General features: G+C 40.8%; 1 protein-coding gene and 1 long non-coding RNA gene across 21 annotated transcripts in view; one reads left to right on the forward strand and one right to left on the reverse strand.

Moving 5' to 3' along the window:
- LOC122439514 overlaps positions 1–15,947 on the reverse strand; it is a 517,062-nt gene that overhangs the window by 173,636 nt on the left and 327,479 nt on the right. The window contains exon 4 of one of the 18 annotated variants that reach the window (XR_006268899.1): positions 12,185–12,320. The exons of the other annotated variants lie outside the window; for them this stretch is intronic. This is a non-coding gene — a long non-coding RNA (uncharacterized LOC122439514). Of the gene's footprint in view, positions 1–12,184; positions 12,321–15,947 lie in introns of those variants that run through there. 18 annotated transcript variants of the gene reach the window in all.
- PCSK1 (proprotein convertase subtilisin/kexin type 1) overlaps positions 1–15,947 on the forward strand; it is a 39,756-nt gene that overhangs the window by 19,669 nt on the left and 4,140 nt on the right. For all 3 annotated transcript variants that reach the window (XM_043464606.1, XM_043464607.1, XM_043464608.1), the window contains 5 exons: positions 1,034–1,206; positions 2,222–2,434; positions 4,920–5,020; positions 12,133–12,366; positions 14,678–14,835. In XM_043464606.1, the coding sequence (XP_043320541.1) occupies positions 1,034–1,206; positions 2,222–2,434; positions 4,920–5,020; positions 12,133–12,366; positions 14,678–14,835 (879 nt within the window). The remainder of the gene's footprint in view (positions 1–1,033; positions 1,207–2,221; positions 2,435–4,919; positions 5,021–12,132; positions 12,367–14,677; positions 14,836–15,947) is intronic.

The raw sequence follows: 15,947 nt of genomic DNA on the forward strand, positions 1-15,947 counted from the left end.
TGCCGATATGTCTAAACCGCTTTTGCCTTCCTGGCTCTTGCGTCCATGAGTCTGATGATGGGTGACAGCCTGTTGGGAAGCACAATGAGCCACTGCATCTGCCTTCTCCTGATGAAAAATGATTCCCCCTCAGGAGTGAAATCCATGGCAATGATTTCATCCTTGATGTTATTTAGGAGAAAAGGAAGCATGTTCCTTTGCAAATGTTTCTTAGCAAACACATAAAAGAAGGGCCTCTGGGTTATTTTTAATCAGTGCTTAGAAACAGGAGTTCTTTCCCTATTTGTTAGTCTCCTTTTGTAGGTAGGTCTTCTCAAGCTGCACGGTTTCTCACATGGAGCCCTTTGTAAAGCTCTGGCTGGGCCATAGCCGTTCATGGTACAGTCATGAGCAGGCATGTTGACACAGGGTTGTTTGATGCCTCTTTCTGAAAACTATCCCGTCTTTTTCAGGTTATTAGGTCAGCAGGGGGAGGGGAGACATTTTTTTCCAGTGGAAAAATAAGCCTTTATTCTTACTGATTATATTTTAGCTTTTTATAAAAGTTTTCATTTTGTATTGGGGTATAGCCAATTAACAAACAATGTTGTGATCATTTCAGATGAACAGCGAAGGGACTCAGCCATACATACACATGTATCCGTTCTCCCCCAAACCCCCCTCCCATCCAGACTGCCACACAATACTGGGCAGAGTTCCCTGTGCTACACAGGAGGTCCTTGTTGGTTACCCATTTTAAATACAGCAGTGTCTGCACGCCCATGACATTTTTATAATCGACAACAACCGTGCCCACTGCATAGCACAAATAGTTACCTCAAGGGCAGATGAAGAAGGCTTCTGGAGGCAGTGACTGGGATCTTCCCGTGGCGCTGTTTGCAGCTGGGTCACAGGCATTTGGGACATACAATGGTTATGCTCTCTTTGACTCTTTGGAGAGTCCTTTGAAAAATAAAATAATAAGAGCCTTGTGCCATCCTGCATGCACACAGTGACATCAACATATTTTGTATTTGTCTGTTTTGCTGTTCAGGCATAAGAATGCTAGATGGCATTGTGACCGATGCTATTGAAGCCAGCTCAATTGGATTTAATCCTGGGCATGTGGATATTTACAGTGCGAGCTGGGGCCCCAACGATGATGGGAAAACTGTGGAGGGGCCTGGCCGACTGGCCCAGAAGGCTTTTGAATATGGTGTCAAACAGGTGAGATGCTTAACGCAGACCCAGTTGAAATGAAACCTGACCACTGGAATAAGAAGAGAAGGGAAGAACACTTGGCTTATGTGCAAAGAAATGGTTGTGAATTTCTCGTTGCTGTTAATGATTTGAACTGCATTTAGAGAACCAAATCATTCTTCAGAGGGATGGAAGTTAATGTTTTCCCCATTTGGGCCTGACGTTCAACAGATATTCATTCCTCTTAGAATATTTACTTTAAAAAAATAGTCTGGCTAGGTCCTTCCTCATTTTCCTGCTGCTTCTGAATGTCTACACTAGGTACACTACTCCCTGGACTTCTTTCAGATACTCTGAAAAGGCACCCTTCAATTCAGCAATGTGCCGCCTCCCTCTCTTCACGTGCAGGACGGACACTTTTGCCTTGATTGTGTTGCTCTGACACTGGGGTTGACGGCATCCTTGCCAAGATTCTAAGGCCCAGTTCTGCACAGGATGAAACAAAAGTAGAAACTTTGGAGAGCACAAATTGAAAAACCATAGAAAGAGTAGCCTTGACGAGTTCCATTCAATTGATGAGTCCCTTTTAACGCAGCTGCAAAGCAGATCTGAATAATGCCTGATTTTGTCACGCTATCAGTCAGCCAGAAGATTCAAGCAGAAAGGAAGAGAGGAAGTTCAAAGACTCAAATGGAGTGACATAAGCCAAGGGAGCGGCCAAAAAAAAAAAAAATGAGTGAGTGCTAAAGGCCAGAATCCACATAATAAAGGAAAAAAAAAAAAAAGAAAAGAAAAGTCCTCACCCTGTGCCATCCCAGAGAGAAGGATGGAGGAGGACCAGCAGGCCAGAGCCCACCAGGGGCTTGTAACACACAGTCTCGGGAGAGTCCTCCTACTGGAGGACCTGGAGATGAAACTGATCAAATTCCTGTCTCTGAGAACTTCATGCATGCATTTATATTCTTGTTGGGGGCTTTATTGGGAGATGACAGCGACCTCAGCAGATGATAACAGACGTGGTAAATTTTGGCTTTTCCTTTAGGGGAGACAAGGAAAGGGTTCTATCTTCGTCTGGGCCTCCGGGAACGGGGGGCGTCAGGGCGACAACTGTGACTGCGACGGCTACACGGACAGCATTTACACCATCTCCATCAGCAGTGCCTCGCAGCAAGGCCTCTCCCCCTGGTACGCAGAGAAGTGCTCCTCCACGCTGGCCACCTCTTACAGCAGCGGCGACTACACCGACCAGCGAATCGTAAGCTGCTTCTGTCTGCCTCTCTCTGCTTAGGTAGGAGAGCGCAGTTCGCCTTCCAAAGGATCCTTGGGTCAGATGGATTTGCTTAAGCTTCCTGTCTCAGTTGGGGAGACTTGCACGTTACTGACCTGAAGGGTGGGTATGTATTGGGAAGGCTTCTCTCTCAGGGATAGCGATACATCTGCCAAGATGCTCTTGCCTCTCGGTCATGTCTAAACTCAGCCCTGAGAAGCCACCAACTTGTCATTCAACTACCGAGACTCCAAATGTCTCTTCGGCTTGTGCGATGCCTCTCTGAAAACGGCCTTAAAGGAGATTTCAGAGTTGTGGGGGCTTTATCACCCTGGTACTTGTTGATCCTGTAATAGCAGGGAGAATGTCTGACTTGCCCTTTAGCAGATGATAAAAGTACAGAGCATGCACCAGCTATGTCTCCTAAGAATGGACAACCTACAGGAAAATAACAGCCTAAGTTTCCCCTGAGGTGAACTTCTCAGCATCCGAATAAGCAGCTTTAGGAAGGTTATATGCTCAGAGAGCATCTCCAGCCCACGCTTGGCTGTGCCTTCTCTTCCATGAGTCAGACTGCCAAGGGCAATTATTGGATTTCCCTTCAAGGGCATGATGATGAAGGGCCATTTGGGGGCTTTGAGAACAAAGAGAGGCACTTTTAATTTAAAATGTAAAGCCTCAAACTTAACTGCTGACACAGAGAAGAACCAACTAGCTAAAGCATGCAGATCTTAATCTCAAAGTAATAGGTCAAGATCCAATTAGATTGTGGGTCAACCCCCTAATAATTGGCCTTTGGAGTGTGTGTAAAATTCATATTAATGGCATCTCAACACAGTTGTCAGAACTGAGATCTTCATGCAGGATCCCTCTGCTAGAACTCTGTCTCTGCAACCTACTCTAGTTAAGAAAGTAAAACTGGGGTCTCAATCGGAAGCCCTGGCCTGCCTCTCATTCTGGTATTTTCAATTACTCAGAGACGGTGACATTCTACCCAGGGGCTCTTGACAGCAGAGATAACTTAGAGCCTTTGAAAGAAGCCTATGAGACATGTGTCCTGCTTGCATGCACAGCCTCTGGCTCTTAATGATCCCATGGATGTCCAGAGTAGCTTTTCAAAAAAAAAAAAAAATGGCCTGTTGTCCATTTCAGAGTCACCATTTCATAGACAGACCCTCATCTGAGCCACTGTGCTCTGAAGCAAGAGGAAGAATTTGTATCTTTGTAACGATCCCTCTTTAGGTACACCAGCCATAGAAGAGACAGCTGGTGGCTTCTATTTGAGACAGTTGCAGTAACACAGCCTTTATCTTACGCAAACCTCTTCCTCAGCACAGTCATCTCTGGGGGCTTACTTGCGTCAACAGGTAAAAAGGGCAAACTTGCTTCCGCAGGCCTCGGAGGAACAGAGCCACTATCACTTGAGATATTCAGCGACTCCAAGCGGGAAGCCAAAGGAGGTGATAATGGAACAAATTATTTTTTTACACTTCCCTCCCACACATTGAAATCTCTAGCTAAAAATCACAGTGCAAGAGCCTGGGTGGGTGTCTTGCTAGCAATCCTTTGGCCCAGCTTCTGGTTCAAACAACACTGTGGTCCTTAAGGAAGACTAATTGGAAGTCTTTTTGGTTTTTTCCCTTCGTTTCAGCAACCTCTTCAGTAAGCTAAAATTAGCCTGGGTAATTCCTTACGTGTAATATCACTGTGTGAAAATTTGCCTTCACAGACAGGATCTCATTTCAGTTTCAGAAATCTGAGTCAAGAAATATCAACCTCACCTGACAGACAGAAAACCAAGTGACTTGCCCATGGGACGCATCTACTGAGTGGCAGGTTTAGAATTTGAGCCCAGATCTGTGTCTAGCACACTTGCATTTGAAAAACTTACCATTTTCAAAGTACCAATATGACACTAACTCCTGGCCATCAGAAGACATCAACAGTGCGTGCAAGCGAAACACACTCAACACGTTTTGCGCAAGTAGTCCAAGTGGCCAAAATCAGCACATCTTCCTTTTGCTGAAGAGGCAGTCAAATGTCAATCTGAAGGCAATGGGGAATTGGGCGTGAGGCAAAATTTCTAAATATGTCAGGCCAAACACAATGGACCTGATGATTAATGGGCCAGCATGATTCACAGTGATTCTGAAACAGTCCCTTTTTTACAGACAGCATTTCATTTGGGAATCTCAGTAGAGAAAAAAAAAAAAAATTCACAGTGGGAGGACTTCATCCCCAGAAAAGGCATTCTGATGCCAGAATTATAGACAAGTTGCATATAGAGGAGAGGGAGCTAAAATATCAGCAGATGGCAAACATCCGCCTGTGGTTCAGAGGAGGAAGTAGGGAATCGAATCAGCTGGGCTTCCTGATCAGAGCGGATGCAGCCCTCGGTAGGGTTAGCCCCCGGGGACAGGATCACACACCTCACATGTTCTCCCACGTTTCTTTCTCTCCTGATGCCCCCTAGACGAGCGCTGACCTGCACAATGACTGCACGGAGACCCACACGGGCACCTCGGCCTCTGCACCCCTGGCCGCCGGCATCTTCGCTCTGGCCCTGGAAGCAAAGTAAGGCCCAGAAAGCATCTAATCACCTGTAAAAAGCTGCTTCTCCTTCTTTTTAAATAGCATACATTCTTTTCTGAATATACGGCTATAGTAGAAAACTACCAAAAATAGTAAGTTCTCTTCCAGTTAACATCTCGAGGTAGGTTTCATGCACACACTTGTCTTGCAAAATTGGGATCTTAATTCACACACTAGTCTGTAAATTTTTTAGTGTGTCTCTATTAAGAGTACTTTCTCACATCCAAATCAATCTTCCCTGACCTTTAAAAACCCATGCCTTCCTCCCACTCAGCTCTAAGGCCTTCTCACTTCTGGTTATTCCCACCGAGGCAGACTTTGTCCAGATAGTTTCCTGTGGGTAGTATTAGGAATAACATGTTTTTAAAAATATCCTTTTTCTTTATAGGTTGTATAAGCCCAGTCCTAGAGCTGACATAACACATCAGGGGACATAAGAATTAAAAACAGGACTTTTATCTTTTTTGTAGTATACCATTATATAAATGCAAATCTTACTAAAGCCATTCATGCTTAAACACCCTTGTCCATATCAGTTACTGTTTCTGATAATTTCCTTGAGATAGACAATTACAACTGAAATTTTGGCATCAAAGGGAATGCATGCTTTAGTGATCTTGATACATATTGTCAAGTTAGTCTCAAAAGACTGTACCATTTTATATTCCCATCAGCAATATATGTGTGAAAGTGCCAGTTTCCTAAACCCTTATCAAACCTGTATTTATTATCTTTTAAAATGTTTGCTACTTTGATAGGTGAAAATGGCATCTCATCTTTACATGCTTTTATTTCATTACTAATGAACATCAATATTTTATATTCTTTTGCCATTTATCATCTATGATTGCTGTTTATGACCTTGATTTTATTTTATGGTCTTAGTTAGAAAAGCTACTAATGCTTGGTTAGTTGACATTTACCTCTTAATTTTATTTACATGTAATTTTTAATTTAATGAAGTTACTATGTATACAGTTACCTTTATCAGTCTCTAAGTTCTTTTTTTTTCCCTTTTTTTATGCTCAGGAAAATCCTTGCAACCCCAAATTATATAAATATACATTTATGTATCTTTTATTAATGTTTCTTTATGATATTTATTTTCTAAATCCCCCTGGAATTTATTTTAGTGTATGCTACCAAAAAGGGATCTAGCAACATTTCCCCTTCAAAATAGTTATTCAATAGTCTAATACTTAATACGGAGGGGGAAAAAAGTCTGTCTCACACTGTATGTCCACACCTTTTTATTCATCCTTATTTCTGCTTTCTGATGTGTGTGGTGAGAAATCTTTAAATGTTAAGTCAGGTGCTATGGTTGAGTGCTAGAGGAAGTGTTTAAACTTATAGATTACTATTATCCTTCCTATTAGGAAGGTTATCCTAGAACATCATCCATATTCTCTACAGAAAAGACAAAGCAGTCCCCTCATGTCATGTTCAGTAGATAAGTTTCACGGTAGAGGAAGAACAGAGCACCTTGGCCTGGGCCATAGCTGGAAAAGATGTGCAGTGGCTAGAGAACCCAGCATCACTCCAGGATCCCTGTGGCCACCTGTGGAGTTGTGGTTTAGTCTCTGGTATCTCAGTTATGATGGCCACGGCAGCTAAGCAAGACAGGCCGAGTGAGGCTCGTACCAAAGCCTACCTACTTGGAGGAGTTGGAAAGATATCTGATTAGGGAAGAGCAAATCCAGATACTCAATCAGAAACAAGCAAATCTGAAGCTCTTGGGTCCAGCAGAAAAGCCGTGCTCAGAATCTGAGTTCAGTTTTAACAGGTGGACAGAAAGCAGTTTTAACAGATGGACAGAGTGAAGTCTACAGGCCCAAAGTAAGACTAGCATTGGCAGTCCCAAACCAAATTTAAGGAAAGATAATCTAAGCAGTGAAAAGGGCAAGGAACACCTGGCTTCAAGTCCCAGGCATACCACTAGCTACGTGACCTTAGGCAAATTAATCTCCAACTGAGTGCTCAATTTATCATCTATAAATCATCTATAGGGGTCAGATCAGATCTTTTTTTTCCTAGCCTTTTCCTTTTAAAAGGATCCTCCAATTTGAAATTGAAGGTGTTATATAGATCATCTCACATGAATGGCTGAGATTGATGGGAAGAGGTACAGAGTGGAAGAAGTAAGGTCCTATGAAGGCAAATAGTTACACAGGTGGTGAAAAAAGAGCATGTTATTTATGATTTTAGGATATAAGCTTTAGCTCCAGGGAGCTTTTAGAAGAAAACTATCCTTAAAAATCTTGTCTTCCCTATCCAACACCTATCAGATGCATGCAAATATAAGCAGCCAGACCTAACCATCTTGTCTAGTGACCAGAATAGTAGAAACGTTCATCTAACTGAACAGATGTAATGTTATTTTGACTAAGAACTGAAATTTTAAAATTTTCATCTCTGATTTCTAAAATTTCAAACTTCTTTCAGTATAAAGAGAAAATTATCTAAGGATGATCTAGCCTCATTAATCTCAGTCAATTCCTAATGGATTACTTTATAAAGCAGGGGCTCCACAGATTGTTAGAAAACATACGGGATCCACGAACTTCTTTGCAACTAGATGCAGAAATGTTTAAGAGTGTATGTCTGGCATTTTGGGGAGAATGGTTTGAGGTTCCATCAGATTCTTATGCTGCTCATGATTTAAGAGACATTAAGAGTCTATGATCTCCCTGGTGCACATAATAAGAATTTAATTCCTTTCATTTTGATTCAGTCATCAGTAAAATGGACATAATCTATCTTAACATTTATAAACTTCCTTCCAAAGTACATACAAATTATTGAGATGTCTGTTCTCAGATGGACAGTTTGCTTTGCTCTATTCAGTTGTCTATACCAAGATGATTATTTCAGAAAGTCTGAATGCCAGAATTTCTAGAAGAGTCTGTAGACAAACATGATTGGGAGAATCATTTAACCATGTGTTCCTCCTTAAGTAACAACCATGGAGGATGAAAAACAACTCTGGGTTAAATTTATCATGAATAACAGCATTCAGCATTTATCAGGCTACTACTATGGGCCATAACCTGTGCTAATCTCTTTATATACAATGCTAACTCTAATTCTTACAACATCCTTGTGACATATAAATTATTAGTGGCATTTTATTAAGGATGAAACTGAGACTTAGAGAGGTTGGGAAATGTAACCAAGAAATGACTAAAATCTTTAACGTCCAGGCTTACCTAGTTGTGATTACAGGCTAAACCAGGTAGACTCAGACTTTTTCATCTTAGAATTTTGTCTCCAGATTACTTTACCTACACTCTCCTAATTAGAAGCAATGCTTAATTTCAATGTTTAATTGCAAAGCCCTTATTTTCTGTAAACATATCCTTGATTAGCAAACCAATGCAGATTTTAAAAAATTTAATTATTGTGGATGCCATTGATGAACGAGATGCTAATTAACAGAGGAAGGCTGTCAGGAATGAGATGCACTACTGTTAGAAGGTCCTTTTCACATTATGAAATGCAATCACTCAAATGAAAAATAACTCTGTTAGAGAAATAGCCTTAATTTTCCTAACTGCCTGACAATGAAGCCTCTTTGGATATTTTTCAAAGAATAGGTAAAAGAAAATAATCAAAAATAAAACAAAACCTGCAACTGAATAAAAAACCAATGCCCTAACTATAGAAATCTGCTTCGTGTTTGATTAGCATGATTATCATGCTAAGACCATGACTTATACCTCCTTAGTACCTATCCTCATCCCAACACACACACACACACGCACACACACAGACACACACACATCCCACACCCACTGAGAGTCCAAGGGGTAAACGGGCATGTGGCCCATAGACAACCTTGATGAGACTACCTTTGGTAAGAGGCTTTTACCTAAAACTCCTTTTAAAGAACTAGAAGGAAGCAAGAATTTCAATAACATGCTACATAGGTCAGAATTAGTTTCCACATGGAGAAAACAGCCATTTCTGCTCAGCTAGTTAATTATTCCTCAACGTGGGATGGCCAATGTGGATATGAGATCTACAATGAAGTATAATATATGTGATATTGGGCAGATTGGAGGTCAGACTGTCATACTTGACCTCTTATCTTAGAAGTAAGTCCACTCAGGCCCAGGGAGATGAAGTGGCTTGCTTAAGGTCACACAGGTCCTTAGTAACAGAATATAATTTAATGTGCTTTTTACTACTCCCCATTCTGATGCCATGATTCTGACCCCAATGACTTCTAATTACCTTAATTAGACATGTACTTGTATTCTTTCTTTCAACTCCTATTATTGTAGCTGTAATGCAGAACTGGCTAGACAGCTTTTTCCAATATGAAATCACTCCCTACCCTCAGACATTTTGGCTCAGTAGGTTCAGGGTGGGACTCAAGAATTTTCATTACTTACAAGTGTACCAGGTGATTATGATGCAAGCAGCCTCGAACCTTGGAGAATCACTGAACTAGAGTCTTTCCAAGGGCTCTATCAGTCACTCCCTGGGTTGAAGCATTACATTTGTCAGGAGCTCAGCTGAGCAGAGAGAGGGAATATTAAGCTGCTAGGTGTCAGAGCAGCTTTAAAGTAACACACCAAAAATGAAAGAGTTAAGCCTTCAGTCACTTACCGTGAAGGTATAAGCCAGAGTCTAAAACCAGAGAAAACACCAACTTTCCCTGTTCCATTGCCCCCCACCCTCTCCCAGGGAAAGGGCACCAGCTGAAGGTCAGGTTAAAAGTTTGGACATGGGGGCTTGTTGTCTCACTGTTGAGGGAGCCAACGCAAGCCTCTGGTTTTATGGACTCTGGGATAGGGTGGGGGTGAGGGGGAAGGCTGGAAGTGGAGAAGTCCTGGGCACTGAGTCAGAGTGGGGAGAGGAGTTTTCAAGGTTTCCCCCTCTGTCGCCCATCAGGAGGCCTTGGCCGAGGTGCCCAAGACCTCAGATAAGAAGGCCCAGGAATGTAAATATGCTAAGAGCTTGCTGGGAGAGGAGGACCAGAGGCCTTGAGTACAGCTCCCTTCAGAGAGGGTGATGCGTGGTCTTGGCACCCAGGCTGGAATGCAGAGGGCAGCGTGCCCCCGAGGCCACCAGATGCAGACTTTGTAGAGCTTGTTGTGAGGACTGGGATTTTAACCAGGAGCAGACTTCTCCCTGGAATGTGCACTGCCCCCTGTTGTCCCCAGCGGATTGTTAAACCAGTCCATGACCAGCTCTGGGGAGAAAACAGCAAATTGAGCCAGATTCCCCTGTTGGCTGTTTCACAACCTAGTGGTAAGACAGAACCCTGGAGGACTCAATGCTTAGGCATTTATTTATCTAAATAAGGCTTGCAGGTCTCAAAGCTAAGGGAAGGCCTGAGATCATGAAAGATTTCTAATGACTAGTGGCAGTAAGTTTTAAAATTGTATTTAAGGCTAGTTAACACTTAGACACGTTCAACCATACAACCAGCTAATATTTACCCAGCACATACCCTGTGCCTGGCATTCTTCTGACTGGTTGGTGCATGTCAGAGAACAAGAAGGATAAAAATCTCAGCCCTTTTCATTGCTGATTCTAGAAGGGGAGACAGACGCTAATAACACACAAAACAAATGAGTTGCTCAGTATGTTAGAAGATGATAAGCACTATAAAAGAAAAAAAAAGTACAGCAAGATAAGAGAGCATAGGAGTATTTGGGGGGAGTTGAAATCTTAAATAAGGTGATCAGGGAAGGCTTCGTCTTCATTATTAACAGGCCCAACACTCCCATGCACCTCTGATTTATCCTTATGTTGCTATTAAATTAATTTTACCAAGACTTCTGATTATACCATTTCATTGCACAAAAATCCTCGATGGCGCCCCCTTGCCCAAAGGATAGAGTATAAGCTCCTTTTCCTGGCATTCAAGGTCCTCACCACATGGCTCAGTGATCCTCCTCGCCTCTTCCCTGCTCCAGTAAACCAGACTGTTACTGTACTCTGGGCATATCCTATACATCCCCTGCTCCGAGGTTTTGTTCCATTGCCTCATCTCTCTCCACTTCTTAACGTTCTGCTGCTGCTAAGTCACTTCAGTCATGTCCGACTCTGTGCGACCCCACAGACGGCAGCCCACCAGGCTCCCCCGTCCCTGGGATTCTCCAGGCAAGAACACTGGAGTGGGTTGCCATTTCCTTCCCCAATGCATGAAAGTGAAAAACGAAAGTGAAGTTGCTCAGTCGTGTCCGACTCTCAGCGACCCCATGGACTGTAGCCTACCAGGCTCCTCCGTCCATGGGATTTTCCAGGCAAGAGTACTGGAGTGGGCTGCCATTGCCTTCTCCGACTCTTAACGTTCTACCCATCCTTTAAAGTTCATCTCAAAATATTTCCTCCTAGAAGAGCCTTGCTAGAACCCTTCCATCCCCAAAGAATTATTTCTCCTTCAAAGTCCAACAATGCATTATGCTATGAATACAGGATTCAGTAGATATAGTTACTAAAAAGACTTAATTCTTTTACTGGATTAGAAGCCTGGCATCCTGCAGTCCACGGGTTCACAAAAAGTCAGGTATGACTGAGCGACTGAACTGACTGAAGCTTCTTAAAGCCATGAACTACTTCCTTGCATATTCCTGCTGCGTTCAGCATGGTGCCTTGTAAGAATGATCTCAAGTCGCTAAGAGCTTCTTGACACTTTTGCCATATTAAAAAAAGAGAGAGACAAAAAAATATTTAGGAGTGGGTAACCAGTCTATGTCTAAATCTGAGTCTTCCTAAGAAGGAAGTCAAGACCTCGACTGTGGGTTCATAATGTTGAAAATTCTAAGGTCGGTAACAGACAGCATAAGACTGGAGGACACAAAGAAGTGTCATCATTTTTAATTTTTGCTCCAGTCAAGTGTAAGTCATTAGAACTTGGTCCTACATTTCTACAGTACTGAAAACCAAAATTTAATAATTTCTAAGACTGTATTTTTAATTCTGAATGAGAGATATGCCAATAGTGATACACACTAAAATTACAGAGGTACAGTTGCAAAGGACACCTTACCATCTGGATGGAGATGCTTGCTTTTAACACTCGCATTTGCAAGGAAAATCCTTTTTGTCCCTGAACATTCTTTCGGTCACTCCTCCTCTAGTCCAAATCTCACCTGGCGAGATATGCAGCACTTGGTTGTATGGACCTCTGAGTATGACCCATTGGCCAATAACCCTGGGTGGAAAAAGAACGGAGCAGGCTTGATGGTGAACAGTAGATTTGGATTCGGGCTGCTAAATGCCAAAGCTCTGGTGGATCTGGCTGATCCCAGGACCTGGAGCAGTGTGCCTGAGAAGAAGGAATGTGTTGTCAAGGACAATGACTTTGAGCCCAGGTAAGTGTCTCCAGGAATTTTAAACAATTGTGTGCCATAGCACTGTTGCTATGATGCTTGTCACTCTGCCTAATTTTTTTCACCTACACTTCTGAAGTAGATGGGGATGGCATTTGCCAGCGTTTCCTGTGGCTCCATGAGAGGTCACAGAGACCAAAGATGTGCAAATCATGTTAACACAGTTGTATTTTCCTTTCATAGCCCACCTCTAACAATATAGCAGTAAGCTAATGTGTACCGGCTCAGTGGATATGAGTTTGAGCAAGCTCCAGGAGTTGGTGATGGACAGGGAAGCCTGGCGTGCTGCAGTCCATGGGGTTGCAAAGAGTCAGACATGACTGAGTGACTGAACTGAATGTGCTGCACTGTCCTATAGACCACTAAGAAAAATCATTGCCAATTAAACTATTACAAATCATCAATTTATTAAAATTCATCCCCAATTCAAAGATGTTAAAATGTGGGGTTTTTTTTAGTGCACCTTAGAATTGATGAGATGTAGTAATTGCCAACCAGTGTTACCCAAAACCTACTTCCAAAAGAACCTGGCTTTATGCCCCAAGGCTTTCGTTTAGAATATACTTGTCTATATTTCATTTAGAATATACATCTAGGTGCAGAAGCAGAATCTGGTATCAAGACAACCACAGTTACACTGAAGGTACACTCATACAAAATACCCAAGTGTGGGAGGCTTGGAGGGCATGCATTAGGGGGGTAAAATCATTTCTGAAAAAGGTATGTTTCAGTAATGGACCATTTTTGGATTAATATAAGACAAACCTGCTTGAATTTGATGCCATAACAAATAGTTTATTGCATTCAAGTATCTGTGTTTGTGTTCCTTACCATTTACTTTTCTTCTCTTATGTTCAGAACTCAACATGAGATCTACCCCCTTAAATTGTTAAGTGCACAATACATAACTGTTAACTATCGGTATAATGCACAGCTGATCTTTAGAACTTACTCATCTTGCTTAACTGAAACTTGATGCCCACTGATTAGTAACTCTCCATCCCTCACCCCAACAAACCCAAGGTAACCAACATTCCACTCTCTGATTCTACGAATTCAACTATTTTAGACATCTCATATGAATAGAATTACGCAATATTTATCTACCTGTGACTGGTTCATTCGCTCAGCATAATGTCCTCACGTTGTATCCATACTGTCACATATAGCAGAATTTCCTTTTTTTAAAGCTAATGTGCCATTGTATATAAATGTCATATTTTCTTTATCCATTCATCTATTGAGGAATATCTAGGTTGTCTCCACATCTTGGCTATTAAGAATAATACTGCAATGAACATGGGAATGCTAGTAACTCTTTGAGACCCTGATTTCAATTATTTTGAATAAATATCCAGAAGTGAGATTGGCTGGATCATATGGTAGTTTTCTTTTTTAAGGAAGTTTTATAGTGTTTTACATACTGGCTGCACCATTTTGCATTCCCACCAACTATGCAAGAGCTCCAATTTCTCCACAACCTCACCAACACTTGTCTTTTCTTGTTTATTTATTTTTTTAAGTAATAGTCGTCCTGATCTTGATGGGTATCTTGATTTGGGTCTTGATTTGAATTTCCCTGATGATTAATTATGGTGAACTTTGCCCCCCACCCCCCACATATCTATTGACCATTTGTATGTCTTCTTTGGAGAAATGTCTATTTAGGTCCTCAGCTCATTGTTTTGAATCAGATTGTTAGGATTTTTGCTATTAAGTTACAGGAGTTCTTATGTATTTTAGAGAATAATCATTTATCACATATTGTCTACTGTTCTTAAGTTGCCTTTTCAGTTTGTTTCCTTTACTGTGCAGAGGTTTTTAGTTTGATGTGGTCCTACTTGTTTATTTTTATTTATCTTTTGCTGCCTGTGCTTTTATTGTCAGATCCATTAAATCACTGCCAAGACCAATGTCATGAAACTTTTTCCCTATGTTTTCTTCTAGAAGTTTTACAGTTTCAGGTCTAATTGGTGGGTTTATTTCTGGGATTTCTACTCTGTTCTATTTATCTGTATGTATGCGTGCTTGCATGCTCAGTCCTGACTCTTTGAGACCCTATGGACTGTAGTTTGCCAGGCTCCTCTGTCCTTGGAATTTTCCAGGCAATATTACTGGAATGGGTTGTCATTTCCTCCTCCAGCGATTTATCTGTCTGTCTTCATGGGGTTCTACTCATAACAGAGATAACAAGCCTAGCTGAGTATCTACTTTAGAGTGCTGTGTATACATTTCCATAAAATGTAAGGAAGAGATACAACTTTGTTCACTGATGATTCTTTAATGTATTTAGAGCCCTGAAAGCTAATGGAGAAGTCATCATAGAAATTCCAACAAGAGCTTGTGAAGGTCAAGAAAATGCTATCAAGTCACTGGAACATGTGCAGTTTGAAGCAACAATTGAATATTCCCGCAGAGGAGACCTTCATGTCACCCTCACTTCAGCCGCTGGTAAGTTTAAAAAAAAAATTCAATTTATTCTAAACTATGTGTTTAAATTTTTAAGCATATATTAAATGATTTCAAATCAATGATTGATTTTTGCTTATATATAGGCCTAAGTCTTTCAATAAATACTTTCAGGTCTTAAAAAATATGCTTTGTGTTTTTTGGCATCAGAACTCTACCCTGTTCATTTCAACTGATCCTTACATAAGAAAAGAATGATGTTTACTCAAATAATACCAATTTATAAACGCTCTGAGTTATGCATTTTCAAACTGTGTGCATTTTCCCAAGTCACTGATCTATATCATTCATTTCTCTCATTAGTGAAAGTTAGTGTAATAATTAAACTGACAGATACATCAGACACATCCAAGAAATTAATTAAACAACTGAGAATTCTGATCTACAAGAGTTGAGAAGACTAAAGAATCTTCCACAATTACATAATTAAGGGCATATGATATGATATATTGACATTTGTCTTTTCCTGAAAGATTACTAAATCAAACAAGATCATGGGTGGTAAAGAGTTTGTGAAATATAAGCTACAATCCAACCAGGAGAAGCTATCCCAATCCTTTTTTATACTTCAGCAGGATTCAACTGACTAAATTCAATTACTTAAGTGATGTATGAAAAAGATGAGCTATCTCTATAACATCCTTCTGGAATATGAACTTACTAGAGGTTTGGAGCTGGCTCTGTTAATTTTGGAAATATGCTTTCTTAATATCTGGGAACTGGCCCCAAATATTGGTAGAATGCTTTTTCATAGACATTTTCTCTTGAAAATATTATTTACTGATCTATAGAGAACTTGGATGTGAAAATTTACAGTAACTCTTACTAGGAATTTTTATATCAAAAGAGATTAGTAAATTATACATGGTTTTATTATGTCTATGCTACATTATAGACCCAGGAACCTATTAAATTTTAAAATTTTTATCTTAAACTTCAAAATGATAGTTCCATTAATATGTATGTTAGGTCTCTGACTCTCTTCTTTAATGTAGTTTATAAACATAGTTCTCTGAGTTCTCCTTATTCAAATAAACCTTACTCAATATATCCATCCATTATTTATTTTTCTAGGATATTTACTGAGAACTTAT

This window comes from Cervus canadensis, chromosome 4 (genome assembly GCF_019320065.1).
Source record: "Cervus canadensis isolate Bull #8, Minnesota chromosome 4, ASM1932006v1, whole genome shotgun sequence".
Taxonomy (NCBI): Eukaryota; Metazoa; Chordata; class Mammalia; order Artiodactyla; family Cervidae; genus Cervus; species Cervus canadensis.